The sequence below is a fragment of the Typopeltis vanoorti genome, chromosome 10 (genome assembly GCF_054136105.1).
Source record: "Typopeltis vanoorti isolate ZY-2024b chromosome 10, IOZ_Tvanoo_1.0, whole genome shotgun sequence".
NCBI classification, from domain to species: Eukaryota; Metazoa; Arthropoda; class Arachnida; order Uropygi; family Thelyphonidae; genus Typopeltis; species Typopeltis vanoorti.
In genome coordinates, this window is record NC_143558.1 from 112,914,795 (window position 1) to 112,942,122 (window position 27,328).

At 33.7% G+C, this 27,328-nt stretch overlaps 1 protein-coding gene across 2 annotated transcripts in view; it reads right to left on the reverse strand.

The window, feature by feature from the left end:
- LOC150102709 (uncharacterized) overlaps nucleotides 1-27,328 on the reverse strand; it is a 343,878-nt gene that overhangs the window by 199,691 nt on the left and 116,859 nt on the right. For both annotated transcript variants that reach the window (XM_090399309.1, XM_090399308.1), the window contains exon 6: nucleotides 19,341-19,438. In XM_090399309.1, coding sequence (XP_090255435.1) covers nucleotides 19,341-19,438 — 98 coding nt within the window. The remainder of the gene's footprint in view (nucleotides 1-19,340; nucleotides 19,439-27,328) is intronic.

The following is a 27,328-nucleotide window of genomic DNA, read 5'->3' on the forward strand; positions in this document are numbered from 1 at the left end:
CTTCATTTATTTTAGATTTTATCTTGACCTTTATATTTTGTAGTATCTTTATGAAGCCTGCATTGGTCTATAAGGAATAAGATCTCAGCAGTCATCCAGTGTTTGTAAATGACAATGGAAATATACAGTTGTTTGCAGAAGATACACAGTTGGGGAGAGCTATGAGAAGTAGAGCAGATATTGTAGAATTGCAAGAAGGCCTAAATAGAATGTCTAAATGGGCGAGTATGTGGGGATATTAGTTTAATGTTGCAAAGTGTAGGGTTTTAAAATTTGAGAAGCAAAGATGGGATGCAGAGTATAGAATTGGTGGGGAGGTAGAGGAGATAAAAGATTTGGGAGTTATGGTGGATAGGGACTTGAAATTTTGTGGAATTTTGCTAAAATTATGAGAACAACACAACAGGTTTTGGGAGTAATGCAGAGAATACTGATGTGTAGAAGTAAGTATGTTTTTATTCCATTGTACAAGACTTTGAAAAAGTCACATATGGATTACTGTGCACAGATGTGGTCATCAGGTTGTTTTCAAAAGGATAATGATATGTTGGAGAGGGTTCAGAGATGATTGACTAAGTTGGTTTCTGGTTTCTGGAATGTGTAATATGAGGACAGATAGAGAGAATGCAAATTACATAGCCTAGTGGATAAAAGGAAGAGGGGAGACATGATCGAGATGTATAAGTTGGTAAGGAATAATTCCCAGAATAAATAATTCTGACTTGCATGCATTTCCAGTGAATGCATATAAGTTGAGGTACAAAGAGCTGTGCATATGACAGTGGGACCTCCAGCGATGAGTCTTGACTCCGTGGAGGTCTGTTGATGCTAATAATAATAATGAATCATAAGAAAAATTTAAAGACAGGAAAATAGATTTTCATCTCATTATTTTTTCTCCAAAACAAATAATTAGGAAAGCCTACAATTTTCCTAAACTTCCCACCTGGTTTATAAAACCTTTAAAATCCTATTATAACAAATTTCTCAACTGCTGTTATAATGTAAAACTTTATCATAATACTACAGCCAGCTACTATGTATTGCTTGCAACCTAAATATTCTAAATGAAGATGAATAACATTCAGATTGGTTGAGTGTTCATCAATTAAGGAATACCAAAGAGATGAGTTCAAGGAGGAAAAAAAGTTGCAAATATAGATGGATAGTACTGACTTGTTAGAGAGAAATAAAGAACAAAGAGAAATATACTGTTGGATCCTACTTCGTCTTAATCTGTACCTTGGATCCGACATGTTATTTACTACGATGTTCTTAACCTAAAAATAGTTGCTAGTTGGTTTCTAATTCAAATATAGAGAAAAGTTATATTTAAAGACTGCGCCACTCTATATCTGAATTAGTTCAAGAATTGAAGAAAAATCAACTCTCAACTATTTCTCCTTAATATATATACTGGCCGAGTATATTTGACTTACTTAATTTACCCGCTTTGGTTCGAATATTTTATGAATGGTGCAGTAAAAGAGATTCAGGCAAAATACAACTTTTGATTAACAAAAACAAACATTTAATATAAGCTATATAACACATACATAAATTCTACTTCTAATTTAAACAATAAAAACAAGTCAAACATTAAGCCAAGTCAATCACATTAGTTCAACCTTCCAAGCCTTCACATACACTTTCTCAGCTTCTGAGTTACAAAGTTCCTACACATATATAAATATAATAGAACTTCCTATCTAATCAGTTTTCACACACTTCTCAGTCATGCTATAAGTTCAAAATATCGCAGGCACTAATAGTTGAAAATATCTCTCTAACAATTCTTAACTTCAACTCTCAATCACGAAGAGTTTCCACAGTTGAGGTTAGGTTAAGCGTAGCGTAATTAACACTCAATTCTTCAAGCATTGAAATAATACTCTAAGATAGTCCTTACCGGAAATAGTTCCTAGTACATCAAATACGTTGTGAGCAAACTTTTAAATTATTTTTATTTCACTTAAGAACACATCTACAAGACTTATCCACAGTTATAATTAAAACACTATCAATCGCGCTCCAGAAATCCAGACATCGACTGCAGGGTACTGCAACTATCCTTGTTACCACTCATAAACTAATTAAAACACTGTGTGGTTCTCCTTAGGGCAAATCGGAAATAAGCTGCAATTCTAGACCAACTGGGTTTATTCAGAATTCTTCCTTGAACGTCCAGCTTTTTTATATTATCCGATTACAGCATCAATTTCCCTTTTATTATTACTGCTGGCTTCACTTTCAGCTAACTATAAAATTCACTTCATCCTTGCTCACTTATAAAAATTATCCTCTTAACTCCTGCCCATAAGAACCTTTCATTTACTTCTACTTCTCTAGTTTATGCCCTTGCTTCCTTTCACTTCCAAGTTTCCGTCCCAACTCTCTCTTGTTACCTCTTATATTTTATTATTCTTTTTCCAGCCTCGCTCTGTTCCACTCGCGCTCGTTTATTTCACGCGTTTCCATGACAACAAATAAACGTAAACATTTTCGCTAACGTTACATAAGGTTATACCACTACATTCAGTTATTACATAACGTTAAACTTTCACAAACAAGAATAAATAGAATATTTGCATTTCAATAAATGCGTAGTTAAATTACAAATACAAGTTCTTATAATATTGACATAACAATAAATAAAATATGTTGTTTATTATTTTAACGGTATAATAGAACACAGAAACTAAGTAAATAATTAATTTATTAACTTGATGCTGATATTTCGCTGGTATTATAACCAGCATCTTCAGAGCACAAAAACACTGTTTGTCACAATACGCGAGACTAAAACAACATGGTGTACATTAACAAAATTGTAGCAGCAACACAAAGACTAGAGTCCTGATTTTGGCGCCCTCTATCTGAAAAAAAAAAAAAAAAAAAAAAAAAAAAAAACGCTATCATATATTGCTAGAGTCCTAGAAAAGTGCTAGTTTTTCCTTAATATGACTGTCTCCCAGATCTTCGGCAAGTTAATACAGCCATATTTGTTGAGATTTGGGGTGTGTTTTAGGGCTTCTGTCGCCTCTAAGAACAATCTCTCTGATTTATATGGGTTTCTGTGTAGTACTTTTGTGTTTTTCCAGTTGATCCTGTGTGCAGGGGTATCCAGAGCATGGTCTGCTAGGCCCGACTTCCCATAATGATATTTCCGGACGTATCGTTTATGTTCGCTGATGCGGATATTCACAGTTCTTCCTGTTTGACCGTAGTAGGCTTGATTGCATGAGCAGGGTACTTGGTAGACTCCTGGATGTGATAAAGGAGGAATGCTGTCCTTGGGTGAGCGGATGAGGGTGGCTAATTTGCTACATGGTCTGAATGTAGTGCGTAGTTTATGTTTAATGAGAATTCTTGAAATCTTTTCGGATGTGCCTTTAATGTAAGGGATGGTGACTGTTTTGTTGTAGTTCTCTGTGGTGGATGGTGGGAGGGGTTTCTTAGGAGTGTTTAGTATTTTGTTTATTTTTTGTGGATTGTAGCCGTTGGCCAAGAAGGTGTGGCGTAAGTGAGTCAGTTCAGCAGTAAGAGCCTTGTCATTTGAACAGATTGCTCTCGCTCTATGGGTTAGCGTTTTTAAAATGCCATATTGTTGAGAAGGATGATGGTGTGATTGTTTGTGTAAGTATCTGCCTGTATGTGTGGGTTTTCTGAAAACTGAAAATGATAAGGAACCATCTGGGAGACGTGTAATGAGTGTATCCAGGAAGGGCAGACAGTTGTTGGCTTCCGGTTCCATAGTAAAGTGGATTTTTGGGTGTTGGCTATTTAAATGTGCTAGGAATGTTTTCAATGTCTCAGGGCCATGTGGCCAAATGGCAAGCACATCATCAACATAGCGTAGCCAAAGTGTTGGTTTGAGAGTGGCTGTATTGATTGCTTGTTTTTCCAGGTGTTCTATGTAAAAGTTGGCTAGGGGGGGAGAAAGGGGGGAGCCCATGGCTGTTCCATCAATTTGTTTGTATATTTTCCCTTTCCATGTGAAATATCCTGCATGTATTGTGAATTTGAATAGTTCAAATATATCAGGGGGGAAGTGTGACTTCAGTAGATTGAGGGTTTCTATTAGTGGTACATTTGTGAATAGTGAAGTGATGTCAAAGCTTACTATTAAGTCTGAGCTTTTTAGGGTGAGGTGTTGTAAGATGCTTTTTAGGTGTGCTGAATTTTTGATAAAGGAGGGAGAATTGTTAGTGAGAGTGGCTAGTAGCTTCGCTAAATGTCTAGCCAGTTTGTATGTGGGACTATTTATACTGTCCACAATTGGGCGTAGGGGTGTGCCTGGTTTGTGAATTTTTGGTGATCCATAGATCCTCGGTGTTCTAACATGGAAGGGTTTGAGTTTGTTAACTGTGTCTTTGGGCCAGGAAGTGACTTTTTTTAATAATTTTCGTGCCTTATTCTTTTGTGTGTTGGTGGGATTGCGATCTATAATTTTGTATGTTGACTGATCTTGTAACAGTGTGTGCATTTTGTTTTCATATTCAGTTGTGTCCATCACCACGGTTGTATTTCCTTTGTCTGCTTTTGTTATGGTAATCTGGCTGTTGTTGTGTAGCTCTTTTATAGCCATGAATTCCTTATGTGGGATATTACTTTTTGGAGGCTTGGACTTGATTAGGATGTTGGCCACATCTAAACGTATGTTGTTAGCTATTGTTGGAGGCAGGTCGTAAATTCCTCGTTCGATGGACGCCATTATTTCGGCTTTTGGAACTTGCTTGGGAGTTATGGCAAAGTTGTGCCCTCGACTTAGAGCAGTTGTGGCTTCTTTGCTTAAGGTGAGTGACGATAGATTCACAACGACGAGGTCTTGTTGTAATTGCGGTCGTTGTATGGTGTTCCGTTGTTGTAGATTTTCGAACTTCTTTTGGTGCCGGTTTTTGACTCTGTCGAATTCTTTTTTTGCCGTTGCGTCGGTGATGTTCTCTAAGATCTGCCAAAGTTCCGTATTTAGAATATTATGCAATGATTCTCGTAATGCGCTGATGGTTGTATTTGCTTGTGCTAATTCCCGGCGAGTGGTGTTAATTTGTTCGCGTAAAAGCGCTACACTCGCTCGTTTATAGATGCGTTGGGCTTTGGCCGAGTGGAACTTGTTTTTGATTTTAAAACAGTTAGGTATTAATTTGGTGTCTCGGCACCTCTTTAAGAAGGCTAACCTGTTTAGTTGCCGCGCCAATTTCAACTTCCACTTACCATATCGTCGTGTCTTGCGTACGATATCGTCTCCGTGAAGAATCCTTAAACGTGTGGACAGACTTATGTGTTCGTCGAACATGTTGTTTATTATTTTAACGGTATGTTAATTTGGTGTCTCGGCACCTCTTTAAGAAGGCTATACCGTTATACCGTATTATACCGTTAAAATAATAAACAACATGTTCGACGAACACATAAGTCTGTCCACACGAATAAATAAAATAGCTTAATAATATTTAATACAGAATCTTATTACTATAAACACATATCTTTGAATAAACAATTAAATATTAGATATAATTAAGGTAATTACATGATATCAAATTATAATTTAAGTTATTTACATTAAATAATATTTACAAATGTAGCCTTTGTGATGGAAGATCATGTTGGATTCTGAAGCAAATAATAATTACTCTAATATCTACATAATCAGAATTCAACAATACCATATATCACTTCTCACTATTGACCAGGATGATACAGAATTAATTACTGTAATACAGCATTCACAGGTGGGGAAAAGGTAATTATATTCAAAATTATAACTTTACTAAGGATTAAAAATCTGTTAACCAAAATTCAAGAAATTCAGATCAAAATCAAAAGAACAGTGATGGATTGCAAAGCTAACTCTCAGCTAAAACCACAGATTTAAAGATTTAGAAAAACAATTAGGACTTCAATGAATGTAAACATGAAAAAAAAAAAGCTTACAAGAAATCAAGAAATAACATATAAATGTGCTAAAATTTTGTGTCACAGTTCGTATGCTTATGGTGTTGCTGTGATAAATCTTTGACTATTTCCGAACTTAAAACATCTTATAATAAAATATCCCAAGATGATTTACTAACAACAAATATTTATATAAAAATTACTTTAGTAGAGATAAATTTAGTCAAAAAGGAATAAATCTGAATTTAAAATGAATTCTAACTATGAAAAAAAGCATGATTCTAGTGGAGTAAAGTCAGTCCCTGACATGACTGCTCACACTTACAATAGCCATCCCATTAACACATTCACTGAACAGAATCTCTACTAGTACAAGACATTTTATTTAAGAAATGCTTTTTCTCAAGCTATCACTGCTATTGAGAGTGAGGAAATCCTCAGAGACTTTTGGGAGGAACATGTTGCTTTGTTCAAAGAATATACATGGAGCATGGAGCAAAGTGAAAGTAGAATGTACGAATAATGTTTGGAAGAAGCTGCTGAAGATAGCAATCATACAACATGTTAGGTTCTGGACCACTGTCGTAAAGTGGATTCACTGCCTTCAACCCACTTCTTTTTTTGACTTGCAGATATGTATGTAATGGTTTAATAATGCTATTAAGCAGTCACATATGTGCATAAATGATGAAAATAAAGCATTAATTTGCATCAGTTATGCAAACAAAAAATTCAGAATAATTTTAGAAAAATAAAAAAAGTTATTTTGAATAGCTTGGCTTAACATGCCAACCAGTTTTGCCATTAAAATGTTTTCATTTTGGCAATACGATTGCCACGTTTATGGATAACTGTAATATTAACTAAGGCAGCACTTTTCACTTCACTAAGAACTTTACCTTTATTTATAACTACTGTTGCAACAATACATTTAGTCTGCAGGATATCACAGTGTTGGATACACCATCATCAGGGTGTATGGAGTATGGAGAGGTAACAGCTTAGTATTGATGTCAGCTGCTGATCTCAGGGTCAGGATGTTGGGCTCTGGTCCTCACATACACTCAACTCTCACTTAGGCTCCAAGAAGTTGGTAGTGCACACCAGCGGCCACACCCTGGTAAACCGCCTCAGCTGGTGGATTTTGTTTTATAATTATTATTATAATATATATTTATAACCCCACAATATGGAAAGAAAACACCACTCACTCAAGAAAAACTTTAGTACTACACTAATCTAAGTGAGTCGGAATTTGAAAAGATTTTTGCCGAGGATGGTTACGACAGTAGCAATTATGAATTTTCTGAAGATTCGAGTGAGGACAGCGAAGACGAAGTCGTCCCCAAGCCTGAAGATAATCCTGGTACTTCCCAAGCAACAACATCAAATATGAACGATAATTTGTGGACCTGAAATACAAGATCCTGAACAATTTATTTTCCAAGAGAAAGTTGGTTCGAAATTGGACATAACAGATTTTATAGTACAAACAATGGTAGATTTTTTTTCAGAAGAGTTTCTTGCATTACTGGTGGAACAAACTAATTTATATGCTGAGCAAGAAATTGCATAACTTCCACGAGTAAGAAAATCTCACAGGGCATCACGATGGAAGGATGTCAGTGTTGCAGAAATGAAAGTTTTTATTGGACTTTTATTACAAATGGGCCCTTGTTCTTTTCCAACAATAGAGCATTACTGGAGTATACAATGCATGGTCCGAACTCAAGCAGTGAAGGCCTAGAGGGCGCTTTCCAGTGAACACTTATAAGCGCTGGTTTTTGCGGTCGTTGTTATTTCTACCATGGAGTGCAAAAAGGATGGATTCTTTCACAAATCAGAAAGCTAACATGCATTTCATTTACGGAGCTGCGGACGGGAATGCAAGGGAAGCCCAAAGACTGTATCGAGAGCGCTTTCCGACCAGATGCATGCCTGATTGTAAAACCTTTCAGCGATTGCACCGGTATCTGTGTGAAATGGGCTCCTTTGTCAGCGGCATGCAGAATACAGGGTATGCAAGGAGTGTGAGGATGCCACGTTACAGAGGAAATTCTACGTATAGTTGCAGATCGTCCCGAATGTAGCATGTGAGCAATTTCCTATGCCGTACGTGTGTCCCAATCGACGGGGTGGCAAGTTCTACGAGACACCCCTACCATACACAGAGGGCGCACGCCTTGACACTTGCAGATTACCGGCCTCGTGTGGATTTTGCACAGCGATTCCTGCAGCAGGACTTTGATGCACGTCTTATTCACTGACGAATGTACCTTTACACGTGAGGGCATTTTTAATACCCACAATTATCAATGTGTGGGTATTAAAAATGTGTGGGTGAGCAGAAATCTGCACGCAACATGTCCACATTCGTACCAGTGACGTTTCTCCATAAATGTTTGGGCTGGAATCCTAAATGGCCATTTGATTGGCCCATACTTTCTGCCAGCACGACTGATTGGGAGAACATACCTCGGATTTTTACAGGAGGTCTTGCCAGAATTAGTGAACCCTGTTCCAGCAAACATTCAAACACGTATGTGGTTCCAACATGACGGAGCTCCACTCCATTTCAGGTGGATGTGTGGAACGCCTTGGATGCAACCTTTCCAGGATGATGGATTGGTTGGGGTGGTCCTATCACTCAGCCGCCACGATCGTCTGATCTCTCATGTCTGGACTTTTTCCTATGGAGCCATATGAAAAGCTTGATCTACGATAGCCCCATCGATTCCAATGAGGACCTTATTGCCGCTGCACAAGAAATGCCTGGTGTTTTCGCCAATGTATGCCAATCACTATGCTGATGGTGTGAAGCCTGCATTAATGTTGGCAGTCACTCTTTTGAGCAGTTTCTGTAATTTGTTCAATAAAATTCTTTAATTTATGTTCTGTAATTTCTGCAATTGTTTCAAATCTCCTCTGTCATTCTTTTGTTTCTTCATTTCCTGACATAGTAGTTGCTAACTCTTAGCACTTGAGTTCGGACCATGCGTATGACGAAAAGTGTTTGTTTAGGTGTGTTCTATCACCCCTTAAAGTTTGGCCCAAGAGTTCTGAATCACCCTGTAAAAAGATTGTTTGATTGCATGTTACTAAACAGTCATGTTTTATATTATATTTATTGTGTATAATATAAAAATACTACATCAGAACTACAGTACTGTAAAACAGGACATTATCACTAATGTATATATTTTTTTTTTACAACAAAGGTAAGGTTAATAGGGTAACAGTTAACAATTCAGTAATACTTCAGCATACTGTCTGAATTCTTATGTAACTTGTTTCTCTCTCTCTCTCTCTCTCTGTGTGCACGTGCATATGAGTGAGTGCCTATAGATAGACAGATATATGTAGGTATTCTCCAGATGATGAACTCATTTGAAGTTGTGGACGCATAAGGAAATTAAAGATATTACTTCAAACAAGGTAGCAGTCTCATAATTTTAACATAATGGCTGATTACTATAACATTAAAAGAAAGGACACAATATAAAGCACAGTGAAAAAAACTCTTATGTGACTACACTGAGACTGAAGTTACATTTTAAGTTTTAAAATTATTCTCAGATTTTATCCTTTTATACTCCATATAACAGGTATGGAATTTTATTCATATTCAAGTGATTAAAGAACTAAATTTATACAATTTTTGAGTAGTTATTTATTTTAACATTCTCCATGGGTACCGTTGTGTTGGGTATTGTTATTTCCATGTTTTTCTGAAAACAATTTTAGCAAGGAAGCCAAACACACACACACACACATTCATACTTTTAAGAGAGAGAGAGAGTGTGTGTGTGTGTGTGTGTGTGTGTGTGTGTGTGTGTGTGTGTGTGTGTGTGTAGAAGATTACCATTCTGCAAGATTTTTTTAAAATCTTACTTCTTGCATATATGTTTTAATAATGAAAAATATAAGAAGAAACAGATCCAAAATATAAAATTAATAAATTTACAGTTATAGGGATGATTAATGATATCTTTAAAGCAAATTGTGTACAAAGAAATATAAGATTACGAATATTCAATATATCTGTAATCTTGTATTCATTTGCTTTATCTGTCATATACAGTATTCAATCATTTATCTGACCTGCAAAACAATTTTAACTGTTGTCAGACAATCAGTAGATTACTGTATATGGAAGTAAAACATGGATGGCAACAACAAAAACAGATAAACAAAGAATAACATTGGCAGAAATAAAATTTTTAAAAATAACAGGTTACACAAAACAAGATAAAAAAAAAAAAAAAAGAACCGACTTTACAAACAATACATAATCGTAGAAACAAATGAATTAAACATGTAAATGATCAGACTGCCAAAAATACTAAACCATAAATAAAAAGGAATACTAATCTACAAACCAAAAGGAAAAGGAAAATAGAGGAAAGCTCAGATGGTGTAACAATGGCACATGCTAAGCATGCTTAATACTATGAAAGAAAGAAAGTTGTAAAAAAGTATATATCTTGATTTTGTCTTATTTTCATTCAAGTGCTTGAAAACTTAATTCTAAATTAAAATGAAATATATATTGATCTTTAATTCACCATGATTTATAAACATCTAATACCAACAAGTTTTGCCAACGGGGCTGTTCGGCTTCTTCAAGGCTTATAACGGTAAGAGAAAAGTCAAAGGGGCTAGTACAAGAAAATGGAGTAATACTACTGTATAATTAAAAATTAAAACAGAATGCGTAACATTACATGCATGGAGCGTGTTATGTTAGTCACTGTTGTGAGAGCATGCTCTGTAGTTTTGAGCGAAATTAAATTCTGGCAGACTGAGCGATCTTATTAATGTTATCCATATGTCAGATATTATCATTCCCTGGTTTCTGTTAAGATTTTCTCCAGAACGGAGGACTACTACGGCTTCCTTGAAATGTCTACAATGGAAGTCTTCTTCTAGATAAGGCATGGAGCTGCTATCCCAATCAATGCTATGGTTTGTAATCGTGAAATGATGGACTAGACCTGAGTTGTCTATTCTATTGTTATTAACATTATATGTTCTTTTCTTTCGGATTTCAAGGCTTCTCAATCTCTCTCCTATATAGTTTAGACCACAAGCACATGGGATGTTGTACACTCCAGCGTGTTTGAAAAAAAGGATTAATGTCTTTTGATGATCTTAAACTGTGATGGACAGTCTTGACTGGTTTGAATGCAACTCTGATGAAGAAGCTGAACAGCCCCATTGACGAAACTTGTTGGCATTAGATGTTTATAAATCATGGTCAATTAAAGATCAATATATACTTATTTATATAGTCAATATATATGACTCTCACAATGACGTTATATAAATTGCAACATTACAAAGGGTAAAAAATATTTAGCAACTTCTACTTTAATAAGATTATGTGATTATAATAACATTACAAAGAAAGTAAAAAAAAATTGACAGTCTGGTTGGCCAAGCGGTTAGCATATCCGCTCTCCAGCCAAAAGGCTGCGGGTTCGAATCCCGGCATGGGCATGGATGTTTGTCTGTGGGTTGTAGTAGTGGTCAGCGGTAGATGGCATTGGTGTAGATAATGAAGATAGATGCAGTTGGTGGAGTGGTGGAGATGGAGAGTTGTAGAGTAGGTACCCTCCCTCGATGAGTCTTTGGACTCCCTGGAGGTGTTATGTAATAATAATAATATATTTTATTTTCATTATATGTTTGAATGACCAAATATAAATCTCAATAACTTAATTCTAAGTTTAACTGTGTACTACTAAATACACAGGTGTGATGAAAAGAACCAATTTAATTGTAAAAAAAAAAAAAAAAAAAAAGAAACTATAAATGAACAATTTTTTTTTCATAATTATATGTCACAATGAAGTAGGGGGGAAAAAAAAAGTGCACTAAAAATATGGAGAATACTTTAACATAAATAAGATTTATTTGTTCTTGTATTTCACTGCTTGTTTATAAGGGCATCCTCAAAGAGCACATGGTTCAAAAAATGACATGTACCATACATTTATAACTCGACTTGCTATCATAGTCATATGTATATGTAGAAAACACATTTCAAAGTTGAAATGTGTTTTTCCACTTTGTTATACTATAAATTAAAGATGCCAAGAAATTATATTCTTGGTTTCATCCTATATCCAAGTTAAGCAAACAAAGTATGCACAGATATGTGTGGTGCACTATGGGATACCAAGGCAACTGATGTGACGTCATTAGCCTCTATATATAAGTAGCCTAGTCGTGAAGTCACTTCACAAACATGCTTTGTTTGCTTACATTTGGATAAAGGATGAAACTAAGAATATAATTTCTTGACATCTTTAACACACAGTTCAAAAGAACCAATGAGCAATCCTAAATGACTCTCACAATGACGTTACATAAATTGCAACATTACAAAGGGTAAAAAATATTTAGCAACTTCTACTTTAATAAGATTATGTAATTATAATAACATTACAAAGAAAGTAAAAAAAAATTAGTGACATCTACTACAATAAGATGATGTACAGTACTAAACATTTAATACGGATATACATTATTTAAGATGCACAGTAATGTACAATAATCTGACCAAATCAGAAAACAATTTTGCCATTCTGATAATTGAAGGGCCAGATAACTGAAGTAGAATTACATGTGTTGTACAAGAAGTCAATTTGAAGAGTTGTTGTTTTGAAGGTCAGATAAATGGTAGGTTATTATACATTATAATGACATTAAAAAAAGAGATAAAAAAGTCACAGTTTCAAACACTTCCCAAATTTTTGACAATAGCATACATTCAGAATAATTTAAATTTGAACAGTGAGAAGTGTTTCAAATGTCTCCTTGAAAGACAAATATGAATTAACTTCATCATTTGGTTCCAGTGACCAGTGCTCATGGTGTAGGATGTGAAGCCATATTTGTTGAATTTTAGGTGTGTGATGCAGATTGTATAATCTTTAATGATCATACAATCTGCATGATCTTTTGATCTTTTTATGATCTGGCCTAGGTAGATTGGCCTCAGTAGATTTCAAACTCATCTAAACATAGCATGAAGATCATATATGCAAAGAGCTGGTGTTATCTGTTTTAATATCCATTCAAGGTATTCTTGGACTGCAGGTTCCAATACCTTATATTTCTGCTATCTCTACACCTATTGGTAGAATTTTGAAGTAGTATCAACTTATTCCCACACATTTTCCTATCAACAAAATTTCTCATCTGTTATCATCTACAAAAGACAAACTGTCACCTTTATCATTAGCTGGTGTTTACCAGCTTACTTGTGAATTACCTTTACCAGTTTAGCTTACTTTACCAGTTTACTTGTGAATGTAATTTGATATGCTTTGAGCAGACAGGCCATTCTGTGAGGAAAAAAAGAATTAATGAATAGCAGTATTACATTGAATATGTGAAACCTCAAAAGTCTGGTCTGGCACAGCATAGCACTGACACTAAATAAAGTATCCAGTAGGATGAAGCTCATCTTCTCCATAGAAGAAGTTTTAAATATGAATGCCTTTTCAAAGAAAGTTGTGAATCCCTTTTACATCAGCCTAATCTGAATTGGAACAATTGCCCCCCCCCCCCCCCCAAAAAAAGTTTGGGAGATTCTAATTTTATGTAAACATCAAAAATAGTTTTAACATTATTTATTAATATATTAATGTCCAGTTCACACCAACCGGTTCTTTAATCAGTAAACTGATTTTATATGTACCTTGTATTCCTGTTCTTTGATTTGCTTGTTTCTATACACTGATGATGTACTGTTATTTTCAGTATGAAATATCTGTACTTTCATTAAAGTTAATTACTGTGGTTATTGTGTATCCCTTTAGTTTTTGTTGTTCAGTTCATATGAAGACTGGCCTCTGTAAAAGATGGAATGAGCCTGGTATACTAGTATTTTGACAATGTCTGCTTCATATGATGTCAGGGTAATTGGACATATCAACCTGTACATTTATTTGCCAATACATGTATCTGCCTGTTCAAGAAAAGGAAGGCAGTTATGTGCCTTCTTGTTCAAAAGTGAATGTACTGTTACTATGCATGGAATTAATTTTGCCTAAACACTACAGAATTCATTATAAATTAAAGATACCAAGAAATTATATACTTGGTTTAATCCTTTATCCAAGTGTAAGCAAACAAGTTTGTGCCTGAACTATTTTCAGGACTAGGGCAACTCGTATAAAGAAGCTAATGACTTCATACCACTTGTCTTAAGGTAAGTGGTGTGAAGTCATTAGCTTCTTTAGGATTAAACCAAGTATATAATTTCTTGGTATCTTTAATGTATAGTATAACCAAGTGAAGAAACTTCCAACTATAGAATTCAGTCTCTTGTGTGCAACCACGATGCAAAAATATCATCTACAAAACAAAGCCAGATGTGAGGATGTTGAAAATAACAGTACTGAAGCAATAACTTTACAGATGCTTCATGAAGTACTCTACTAATGCAGAAGAGATAGGACTATGCATAATGCCTTGAAACTAAATGTACAACTTGTTTTTCCAATATAACCAGAACTGATAGTGACATTAAGTAAGTGGATATCTTCTGAGAAATTCTTTTAGAGAAAACAAAGAGCTTCTTGGAGTGGTATGTTTGTGATTGAAGATGCCACATCAAAATAAATCATTTCAGTATCTCATAAACAAAAATGCTTTTGTTTAAAATAATCATGGTTACTTTTTATGTAAGATCTAGAGTGCAAGTGGAACTTTGTTCTCATTGTTCAAAAATTTGAGCAGTTAGAATGAAAGGTGTCACAACAATAATCAACATTCAGCCACCTATGTTAACCTTGACAAGAGTTATCAATATGACTAACCAATAGTTAATACTTATTTATATACTTATTTATATAATTAATAATAAATAAAATAATTAATACACATTGAATTTACTGTGACATCACAGAAAGGCCCATATTTTGCTTAAGCTACTCATTAAATACTAGACCTGGAATTTATGCTGTGTATGGGAGGGGGGGAAATTGAGAATTACATGCAGATGATGCCAATCACTGAAGTTTTATATAAAATGAATTCATCATTACCACATCCTTTTGAGCATTATGCTATTTATATGGGAACAATAATAGTGGCAAACCAATGTAAAAAATCATTCAGTATGTTGGACATACTGGTTGACCTGCTGAGTCAGAATTAAAGAATACAAAGATTGCATCAAATACTTAAAATGCAACAATATGACATTTCATCCTATACCAGCAGTAATCAATGGAATCAAGTGACAATATACTTCACAAAAGTCAATTCAAATTTTATCATCTATTCAAGGACCCGTGAAATTCTGCTCGCCAACCAAATATGAATTGCTGAATGTATGCCAGTATCAAAATTTTGGGAAATGATTACCATAAACTATTATTTTTATTTTTACATTATTATAATATATATTAATAGTAGAAGTCAATATTTTTTTTCTTTGTAATGTTGTTATAATTTACTCAATTTCATTGTAAGAGATATTTATGATTGTTTCTAAGTATTTTGAACTCTAATAAGTTTCTCCTGTTCACTGTGATCTTGACACAAGTTATAAACACATGATATGTTTCACCCTATAATTACTGTTTTACCATTTCTTAGTGATCTCCCCCCCCCCCTTGTAAAAACGCAGAAAAATATAAGAGCCAATAAATCTCGTTTTTCAGATGTGGTAAATATTATTCAGGTTTTATATAATCAGATATGGATGTTTTTCTAAACAGTTTAATAAACTGTATACATAACCATATGCATGGTTATGGCATGCATACTTAAGAAGCAGTTACCAAAAGTGAATACATTATTACACTGTAAGAAACTATAAGAAACATTTTTTAGTATTCTTATTAATAACTACCTTTGTTGTACATATCACAAGAAAAGCCATGATCCCAATTTACAGATGCTAAGAATGTTTTTTTTTATTACAACGAACAAACAAAAAACAAAGCCTGAAGAAAGTTAAACTTATAGCTACTGTCAATTCAACCACAGAAGTCACAAAATGGAAAAGTTTACATTACAGCATCCTTCGATTAACGTGTTCTTTAAAATGGGCATATTAATCAAAAATGCACTAATCAAATATAATAACCTATGGAAAAGGCATAATTCATTCCTCAAATTTCTTTTTTGATCCTTAATTTTTTTTTAATAAAAGAATTAGGGTGTCTCAAAGCCTAGTTAAAGGAAAACCATTAAGCTGAAAGACAATAAAACATATTCAGAATATACATTTATTATTCTACCTCTTAACAAAGAATTGAGCTAACGTAGTTTGGCAGGCATTCCGCTTCTTTTTTTTTTTTTTTTTCATACAACTTTTTTATTTCTTTTTTATTTCATACAACTGACAGTATGGCCTTATTGCCTTTTCTTCTCTTCTGTAAATTTTACTGCTTCTCTCTTCATCAGGGTCAGCCTCTAAGCACTGCTGCTTAAAAATTTCGATTGTACGAAAAATATTTTTGAAATGTTTCTGTGAAATCTCTTTTGGCTCACTGTCAGTGGTTAAATTTTCTTCATATTCATCAGGATCTTCCTGCTGTGAATCTAAATTTAGCAGGTTGGAATCACTCAATTCTTCAGAATGAGATTTAATTAACTCCTGGACGTTATCATTGTCAATTTCATCAAAACCCAGTTTACGCCCGATGTTGGCAATTTCCTCAACAACATTATCCATTTCATTTGAAAAAGCTTCTAAAATCATTTGCACAATGTGGAAGAATATGCTTCCAAATTGGCTTGCATATTGCTAATAGTAATTTCAGTCCAAGATTGATGAATATTTTCAATAGCAGATTTAACATTAAATTCCTTCCAGAATTCTACTAATGTCATAGAATTCTCTCCAGATGTTGCTTCTATTGCCTGTTTAAATGTTCTTCTCAGGTAGTATGCCTTAATGTTCTCACACAATGAATCAAGAGAAGTAGGGTGACCAGGTGCATTTTCTAAAATAAGCAGAGCTTTAAAATCAAGATTATTTCATTTGCAAAAATTCTCAACTGTTGGATGAAAATAACTTGTGAACCATCTTTCGAATAAAGCTTTAGTAATCCATGTTGTCTTGTTAAACTTCCAAATAATGGGGAGGGAAGCTAGATTAATGCCTTTGAGAGCCCTAGAATTTTGTGCCCTATAAACTACCATGGGTTTTAACTTTAGATCAGCTTTGGCATTGCCACCTAATAGAAGAGTCATTCTACCCTTTGCAATTTTATAACCAGACTGCGATTTCTCTGATTTAGCCAGAAATGTCTTGGAAGGCATCCGCCTCCAAAAAAAAGCCAGTTTCATCGACATTAAATATTTGTTGGTCACAATAGCCCCCTTCTTTCACAATTTTCTTCAAAATTTCTAGATAAGTTGCAGCCATCTCCTTATCTGCACTTGCAGCTTTGTCTGTGATTCGAACATTATGTAGGCTATTTCTCTTTTTGAAACATTAAAACCACCTAGCACTAGTGAATTCTTCTTTTCCATCATTGATAGCCCTTTCTTTCAAGGGCTATCAATGATGGAAAATCATTGATAATCATTGATCTTATTATAAGATCAGTGCTTAGTGGGATGTTTTTGGTTACAATCTTTGATCCGTGTAGAAAGAATTCTCTCTAATTTAATCATTATAATACTTTGATTTTGAGTGGTTTCATGCATGATGAATTATCTTTGTTCTCGACTCGTTTTGTTCATTTTGCTTTATTATTTCAAATTTTTCTTCCAATGAGATTACTTTTCGAATCTTTTTCACACTTCCACTTTTTTGCTCACTAATTCTTTTACTCATGATTAAAGGTTGGAAAAATACATTAAAATAAAAAAAGTAAGGAAAATAATTGCAAAGGAGGCACAAGATATGATCAGCAAAATGCTATGTAATTAGCAGCCAACATAAATTTTGGTGGCAAATTTGGAGCATAATGTACATGGAAATAGTGTAGTACTGTATGCCATTAAAAAATAACTTTGTAAAATGTTTTAAATCAGTAACTAAATTATTTCATTCTGGTGAGGGATTTTTTTAAAATAGTTAGCCATAAAAAATGTATAGATAGAACATTTTTTAAAATCTGTAACATTCACTTTTAAGATGTATTTAGGTACACTAATTGAATTTTAGAAGCGCATTAATTGAATTTGGGTATAGAAAAAAAATGACACACTAATTGAAAACGCACTAATCGGAGATGCAGTAATCGAAGGATTACTATACTTCTTACTGCATACAGGCATTTATAACAACTTCTACCTGAAATGCAACAATAATATAGACCTTCTTGTGGGTGTTTCTAAAGTTAATGTGTTTAAAGATACACATAGATTGCTTAGCTTCTATTAGCTTCACCTAAGAATATGTAAAAATCTTTTTACTGTTGTTGATAGTGAAATAATGGAAATGTGCTTCCACTTGCTGCTGAGACTATCTTAAGATTTCTTTTTTGAAGCAATTTTGTTTTAATATTAGAAAAATAATTTTTACAAAATCTTTTGATGTAATTAAATTTTCTTTATCCCCAAACGTTTTTTTCTATAAGTCAAGTAACAAAGAACATATTTTACTTAGAAGAATGATAAAGCATTTCTATTCTGCCCAAAGTTCTTCCTCATAAACCCATACTTCTACTGTCACAAGCAATCAACATGCTTAATTTTCCCTGTTTTTTTCTAGAGAGAAAGGGAAAATAAAAATAGCTGTGTTTATGGATGATAAGCTACAAACCAACTGGTATGCTCATAATTTATAGCCTAACTACCATATTACTTCCTATCTTTAGCATACTTTTATTCTGTTAATACAAAAAAAATTGGATAATTTTCGATGACTTAAATTTAGCAACGGAATTCTTTTAAGTAATTTAAGACTTTCAAAAGACAGAACTATTTATTTACTCAAGTAATTGGTTTTATTTTGTAGATCATTTTCAAAGTGCAACAGAAACCTATCAGTATGAGCAGCCTAATTTAACCATCTTAAAATAAATGGCTTCCATCATAACTGCACTTATTCAGCTAAACTGGAATGCTATAATGTCAACAAGTACAAAAATGATCCAAAAAAGTCATAAAAAAGCTGCACTGCAATACAAACAATACAGAAATTATAAACAAAATCATGTAATAAAATAATTGAAATGCATCATTCACATCCTTGTTTTTAATTAATACAGACACACACACAAAAAACAATCCTGGTAACACAACACCTCGTTGGGCAATGAATATTAGATGTTGTATAACCCAAGATAAATGCAAATGTATAAAAACGAGATAGATTTACAAAGAGGACAATGCAGACTAGGATGTGCTTTCCAGAAAGCCTGTTCCTGGATTTTCATTTTGTGTGTGTGTGTCTGTGTGTGTGTGTGTGTGTATTGTGGATATGTGTGGAGAAAAAGAGATAGAAAAAAATATAAAGTATATACCACAGTTGACTTCTCTAGATTACCAAATGGCTTATCAAGATTTTCAACAGTCGAATGTACCACATAGCTCATAATCTGGCATTCAATAAACATACCACCTGGCGGGGAAAAAAATACATATAATGATTATGAACTATAATATACTTAATTATAAATAAACTGAAGAATTTTCGCAAACAACTTAAAATATAAATACTTTAACATAAATATCCTTTTCATGTCTAGATAGTTTTTCATTCGAATTTATGAAAATCATTAGAACTGAAATATACGCAAATAGAGATGATATAATCGTTAGAAAGTGCTGAAAGGAAATAACATGCTAACAAAGTTCCAATAGACGGATGCACAATACCTATAATAATATTAATAATAACTGAGTACATACAAGGTCAATGAAAAAACACTACTTTATCTGACTAAATTTACTGAATTGACCAAATTTATTAAAGGCTTTACTAAGAGAGCAGTTAATTTGGGTGTTAAACAGCACATGAAAATTGGGTGATCATATCAATTTCTAATGGAGTTTATCACTAGTTAATAGTACTATATTGTCAGAAAATATCATTAGAAATCAAGGAAAGAACACAGATCTAAATCAATGTGATTATTTCTAAATGTCATTCCTTAAAGCAATAAGTACAGGAAAGCTTAAATAAGGTTAATCAACTGAAAGCAGAAAATTAGAGCTTCACTGGATATGTCTGAAAATGATAAATAAAATACTTGCTGCAGTTTGAAAATTTTCAGTATCTCATAGTATTAGATGAATCAGGTTCACATACTGAAAATGTTTTCCCATAAAAACAAACCAACCAGTTAAGATTCCTTATTTATTTATTTATTTATTTATTTGCAAAATGTACAGCAAGAGTTAGATTCATTCTGTCTATCCATTCACACACTTCATTCCACAGTTCTATTTGGACATATTTCAAAACTTACTAAAATGTGTCAAGTCACCTATTTGGTTTCAACTGGATAATTTATTATTACTATTTTTTTCTCAAGCATCTCCATGTAATCAAAGACTCATCAAAGGAGAGCCACTCTAACCATTGAACTAAATGTAGACACAAAAGTGGAGAACATAATAATAAAAATTAGCAATGGAATGACACTTACAAAAGGAAAAATATAATATGTATTACTTTCAGAATTTTTGGCTAGGTTTTGTAGCTATTGTCAATGATACAGACAACATGAAATAAGCAAAACAGAACAATGCTTAAAGCGTACACATGTGTGACAATATATACTACTGATTGCAGGAGGATAGTTATAATTAGTGAAGCACAGGAATGAGGAGTGTTATTTAGGATGACTTCCCAAAATTATCAAAGTTTAAGACAGATCAAACACAAACATAGACTGAACATCCACAGACTGAACCTCAACAAGAACCGTTGGATGGTGGGACTTAAACTGTAAGACTTGAATTTTATTCCAGTGGATAAGGCATGGCTGGCTAAACCAGACTTAGCTATCTCATGAAGCGGAATTTAATCTTGATGCTCTTCCACACAAATCTGAGCTGAATGATCAATCTGCCCATAATAATAACTGCAAGAGCATAGCATTTTATACATGCTAGGATAAGAATTAGGGGGATATTTATCTTTCAGAAAGTCTCTGAAGGAATTTAATTTTTGAACTGGACAGAAGATAGAAACAGATCGATTTGGTAAAGAAGTCTTGCAATTCTCTCCAATACTCCCTTCACATATGGAATGGAAATTCTAGAAACTTCTTCTAGAGGAGGATTTGGACAAAGGCCATAATTATTAATAATTTTATTAATTAATTTGGAATTATATCCATTAGAGATATGAGTATTTCTGATTATGGATAGTTCTTTATTTAAAAAGGAATTAGTGGAACATAATTTATGTACACAGTGGACTTAAGTTTAAATTACACTATATTTCTGACAAGGGTTATGATGCAATGAAGCATTAATGTATTTTCCATTTTGCATTGTTCTTCTATATATCAAGAACTGTAAACTTCCATTAAGTTGCCATAAAATGAGAACATCAAAAAATGAAAGGCAATTGTTTTCTTCTACTTCAAGGGTAAACTGAATTCTTGGGTGTATTGAATTAATTTTCTCAAGAAATTCATGAAGCGCTGACAAGGAAGAGTTCCAAACAACAAAAACATCATCAACATATATCTGTACCAAACTGATGGCCTAGGAGAAAAATTATTTGTTCAAATCATTCCATTAAATATATGTTAAAAATAGAAGATTTGATTGCAAACCCTTCATTCTGTTTATAAAGTTTGTTTTGACATGAAAAGTAACCTAAATTGATGACAAAATTGAATAATTTCAAAATATCTGAAGGAAAATCATTATGTAATAATTCTATTGTATCAGTCACTGGAATGTTTGTGAAATGCAAAACTACATCAAAACTAATTAAAAGATCTTCATTACTGAAACAAAAAAAACTGAACTTCATCCAGAAGATTATTAAGTTTGTTGATTTGCCATTGAATAGGATCTCGGGAAATGCATGTGATAATGATCTAATGTGATATGATCCTAAAGCAGAAGATTGAGCATTCTAGAATGATTATTTTTAATCATGATTTATGACTTCTCACCCTTTTGATAGCTTTAGTAATCACTAAATTCTCATCACAATTGAGTGAAAATAGAGCTAGAACATCCTTTTTTTGATAGAAAATGAATTTTACTTGATATGGAATGAGGGATGTTATGAAAGCCTTTATCAATACAAAACAAAGTCCATGAATGGAATTGTTTTTGGAGTAACAGCAGAATCTAACCCTTTTCACGATACTGAGATTTTATCACTAGGCCTGAAACACTGATAACTCAATTAGGCACCAGGCAAATTACTCTTCTTATTTAAGATATTATGACAGTTAAACAGTGTCAAACTTACGAATATGACATCATAAAAACTGTTTAACTGATTTCAAAGAAATTCTATAAATTATATATAGTGTCCCATACTTTGTATGGCCTTTGTTATTATTGGCAGACTGATCATTCAAATATGTCTGAATTGATCTGAATGATTGATCATTCGGATATGTATGGAAGAATATCAAGATTACATTCTACTTCATGAGTCAGATAAGTCTGGTTTAGCCAGCCAAGTATTATCCACTAGGCATAGAATTCAGTAGAATAAAACTTAAGTGTTACCACAGAAGTTCATTTTGTACTTGGAAGATTACACAAAGAAAGTTGTGAGCCCACATCCACAGACCAAACATCAACAAGAATGACTGTCTTAAACTATGGCAGTTTTGGGAAGTCATCCTAAGTAACACTCCTCATTCCTGTGTTTCACAAATTATTAATTATTTATTCTCTGAATTCTGATAGTTGTAGATGGAGCTATCCTCCTGCAATTAATAGCATATGTTGTCACATATACTTAGATTTTTTTAAGTGTTGTTCTATTTTGTTTATCTCTTGTCATCTGTATGCACTAACAATGGCTAGGAAACCTAGCCAAAAATTCTGCAAGTGATAAATGTTATTTTTAATTACATTAGCATATATAATTTTTATGCTAACCATTATTCACATAATATCTATCATACCTCTCCTTGAACCCATTTACCAAGAAAGCACTCAGCTATCTCTGGCAACCCAATCCCATTAATTCACCACTTTCCAAGCAAAGAATTTAGTTCTAACACTCTTGTTATCCCTTCATGCTCTTATACAATTTATGGGGATGACCCCTTATTCTCTCTCTCTCTCTCTGTGTGTTCCTGCCATCTATTAAAAAAAAAAAGTCTTCAGTGTCAATCATTTAACCCCCCCCCTCTTAATAACTGGTGTTTCCATCATGTTGTTTTTTTTTTTCTCCTCCCTTCCTATCAGCTATTTTGGAGGACCACAGTCTTCAATCTATTCTCATAAAGATCATTCCATAGGTCTGCCCACAATCTTAGTCACTTGCCTTTGGATCCTCTCCACCACTTTAATCCCACTGAAGCCAGGTGACCAGATCTGCATTCAGTAGTCCAGATGTGGCCTCATTAAAGCCTTGTAAAGGTAAACAATAACCTCCCTATTGCTGCTTGTTAATGTGTTTTTCAACAACCAAGTATTTGATATACTATAAATTAAAGATACCAAGAAATTATATACTTGGTTTAATCCTTTATCCAAGTGTAAGCAAACAAGTTTGCACCTGAACTATTTTCAGGACTCGGGCAACTCGTATAAAGAAGCTAATGACTTCACATCACTTGCCTTAGTATCTCATAATACAAAGCACATCTCCTTGTGGACATGTATAATGCTATGCATTATGGGAAGGGTCACTAACAAGACTGGTTTCAACCTTTATTCATATGAAAATATGACTTCTGCATTACTTCAACCTTAGTATCACCTCTGGGTCTCGCTCCCACTGATGAGACCTCAATAAAGGTTGAAGCCGGTTTGGATTCAAATTAAGTGAATATTGAATCCAACATTATTTCTCAGGCAAATAAGAAACTCAAAGATAGAAAATCTATCTCTGAGTAGATAGATTTTCTATCTTTGAAAATCTATCTCAGTATTTATTAGTGCACCTCTTTATCTCAGTATTTATTAGTGCACCTTTTGGAGACTCGTACAGTAAAGAAATAAGCTTTGTATTACTGCAACCTCAGTATTTACATCTAGGTCTCTACTCACTGACGAGACCTCAAAAAAGGTCGAAACCGGTCTGGGTAGTGACCTTCTCCCATAATGTATAACAGCATACATCTCCTAGGAGTTGTGTTTTACATTATGGGAAAATACTAAGGACAGTGATCAGAACTTACTCCACCTTTACTACGAGTTGTCCCAGCATGTACCACCTGTTGGCTTACGCTTGGACTCGCTGAACTTTTATAGTTTTCTATATTCGGCATGAAACTCTTAGATTTCCTATCTTTGAGTTTCTTATTCAGCTAAAAAATAATGTTGGATTCAATATCCACTTAATTTGAATAAATTTAGTTCGCTGAAGTGAAGTCTACTGGCTCTTTATCTTGGTAACACAGGATGATATTCCATCTAATCTCACGGTCATGTTCACATTAAAGTTCTGCAATATTGTAAGCATCTCGAATTCATCAACCTCTATTCTCCCATCAGTTAATGTCACATTTAGCACTGCAATACAATATCTCTTACCTAAACGGTACACCTTACAAAATGATCACTTGGAAACTCAACTAGTTCACTTGCTTTTCTTACCTCCCTACCCTCAGCACTCATTAAAATCATTCTACATTTTACTAGCTACACAGCAAAAGAACTCTTTGGGAATTTCTTTTTGCCTCATCTGCTAGCTTCCTAGCACAATCAGCTTTGGCTTTCACAGTACCTTCTGTGATTTATACTATGAGCGATTTGTTAGTCACCTTTTTTTTCCTTCTTATTCCCTCCATTCCAATAGACAAAGAATCTCCATAGCTTAGTTGATATTAACAATGCCATTCAGATGAAAAAACATGGGTCTGAATCTAATCTAGGATACCAAGCACCTTTATCAGAGCTTTTTGAGTGAAAATGAGTTGGTTGATCTCACTTGCACACATAGCAGATAGCATTAATTGGCTTATCTTAAGCAATAATCAGGTTTATAAGGAGCCACATTACTTGGCCATGACAGGCCATTCAAGACTAATACAAAAGGGAAGATGGCAAAATGTTTCAAAATGATATGGAGTAGTGTTTCCCAAAGTGTGGTCCGTGGGCCCATATAAGTCCTTGAAAAAAAAATTGCTAGTCCATAGAACATAAAAAATCAAATATGGCCCATGAGCCACCAAATACAGGGGAAAAAAAAAAAAAAAAATATATATATATATATATATATATATATTGAAATGACAGAAACATGAAACTATTGTTTATTCAATGATGTACTGCTTTAGGTTTGGAAAAATATCTAAATCTCTCACTGTCTATATCTTTCTTTAAAATTCCTAGTTTCATTTCAAATGCCTTTATATCATCAAGCATAACATGAAGTCTTACCAGAGCCCTGCAGTTTAATGTTCAAATCATTTAAATGTTTGCAAAAATCTGCAGAAAACATCAGTTTACAAATCCACATGATGTCATACATTTCTTTATAAGACATTTGTTGATTAGTCAAAAAGAAATTTATCTCAACCTGGCATTCGACAAATCGTTTCAGAACAAGACCTCGACTAAGCCAACAAACATTGTTGTACGTTATTAGCCCTTTGTACACCGAATCCACCTCATTCAATAGATTCTGAAATTGTCTTTTATTCAAAGCCCATGCAAAAATGTAATTAATAACCTTGGTTATTGTTTGCATCACTTCTTGAAATTCTTTTAGGCCATGTTTTGCACATAAGGTCTCCTCATGTATGATGCAATGAAAACCTATTAGTGGATGACCAACATGTTTTGCAAACAGATTTACAAATCCTGCTCAATTACCAATCATGCTGGGTGCACCAACTGCTGTGATGGATACCACTTTTGAAACATCAATTTGCTGAATAGATAATTCGTTCATAACTGCTTTACATATTTCAGTTCCCAGTAGTACACTCAGGTAGTGTTACAAGGTTAATCATCTCTTCGCAAACTTCGTCAACCCTACAAAAACAAGCAAAGATTGCTAGCCTAGCTGATGATGTAATGTCTGTGCTCTCATAACTACTGAGTTCATAAATGCTTTACATATTTCAATCCCAGTGGTACACTCAGGTAGTGTTACAAGGTTAATAATCTCTTCGCAAGTTTCATCAACCCTACAAAACTGAGCAAAAATTGTTAGCCTAGCTGATGATGTAATGTCTGTGCTCTCATCAACACAAATAGAAAAGAACTTACATGTAGCCAAATCTTTTGTTAATTGCTCTGCTATATTACTTTCCATCTTAAGCATCCTATCCTTAACTGTTTTTTTACTCAAAGACAAATCTTTAATGCGCTGAATAATTTTTACCTCTTCTGAAAGATTGTCAAAAAGGAAAGGAGCACATTCTAGCCATGCTTCTTTAATATACTCCCCATCACTGAGTGGTTTTCCATGTTGGGACTAAGTTTTAACTAGGCCTACATGAAATAAATTTCATCAAAGTATCAGATGCTTTTTTTGTCTTGCTCAGTTCACGAGAAATTAATTCTCTTTGTTCTTGCTCACTTTTATTGCTTAAGTTCTTATGAACAGTTTCAAAATGTCTCTTTACAGAAGAAGTCCTACTTCTGTAGAGAGACATTTACAAAAAACTGATTCAGAACATACATTGCATAATGCTTTATTATCTTTCTTAATCATACCAAATTTTTCAGTCCAGTATTCTTTAAATTCTCTAATATCCACTTCACCTGAATGTCTATTTTTCTTTGTTGGAGATTGTGACATTCTGCACAATCTGTAAAGGGCAGGAAGCAAATAAAAATATATGATAATGGTATATTTACATATATAGCTTAATATGAATAGAAAAACGGAGGAAGAAAGTCAAGAAGAGAAAGTGAAAAGCAAAAGGAAAAAAGTAAATTACAACTGAATGACCAAAGTTGTACAATCACAAGGTACATACAAAAAATAAATGCTTGCTTCATGCAGCCTCCTACTTCAATGAAAATCGGATCATGGGATGTAAAAATGTGGACAGAGATGTATGGACACTGACAAAAATTACAATTTGGACTCAGAAAATCTCATCAAAATCACTCTCTGCATAACCTACTAAGTTTAAGCAAACCAAAATTAGTACAATTATAAGCCTACTTACACACATGCAAATGAAAGAGAAGGGTATGCAAGCCATCTAATCATGTGCACATAACACTTCATAATCCTGAACTTTGATAATACATTTCACATAGCTTTAGCAAAACTTATATTTATGGCAATGTAAAGAAAATTTGCATTTATATCTAATAAATTAAGCATATTATTTCACAATAAATACATCCAATCCATATTTTAATGACTAACGGTTTGATTAAATCCAAA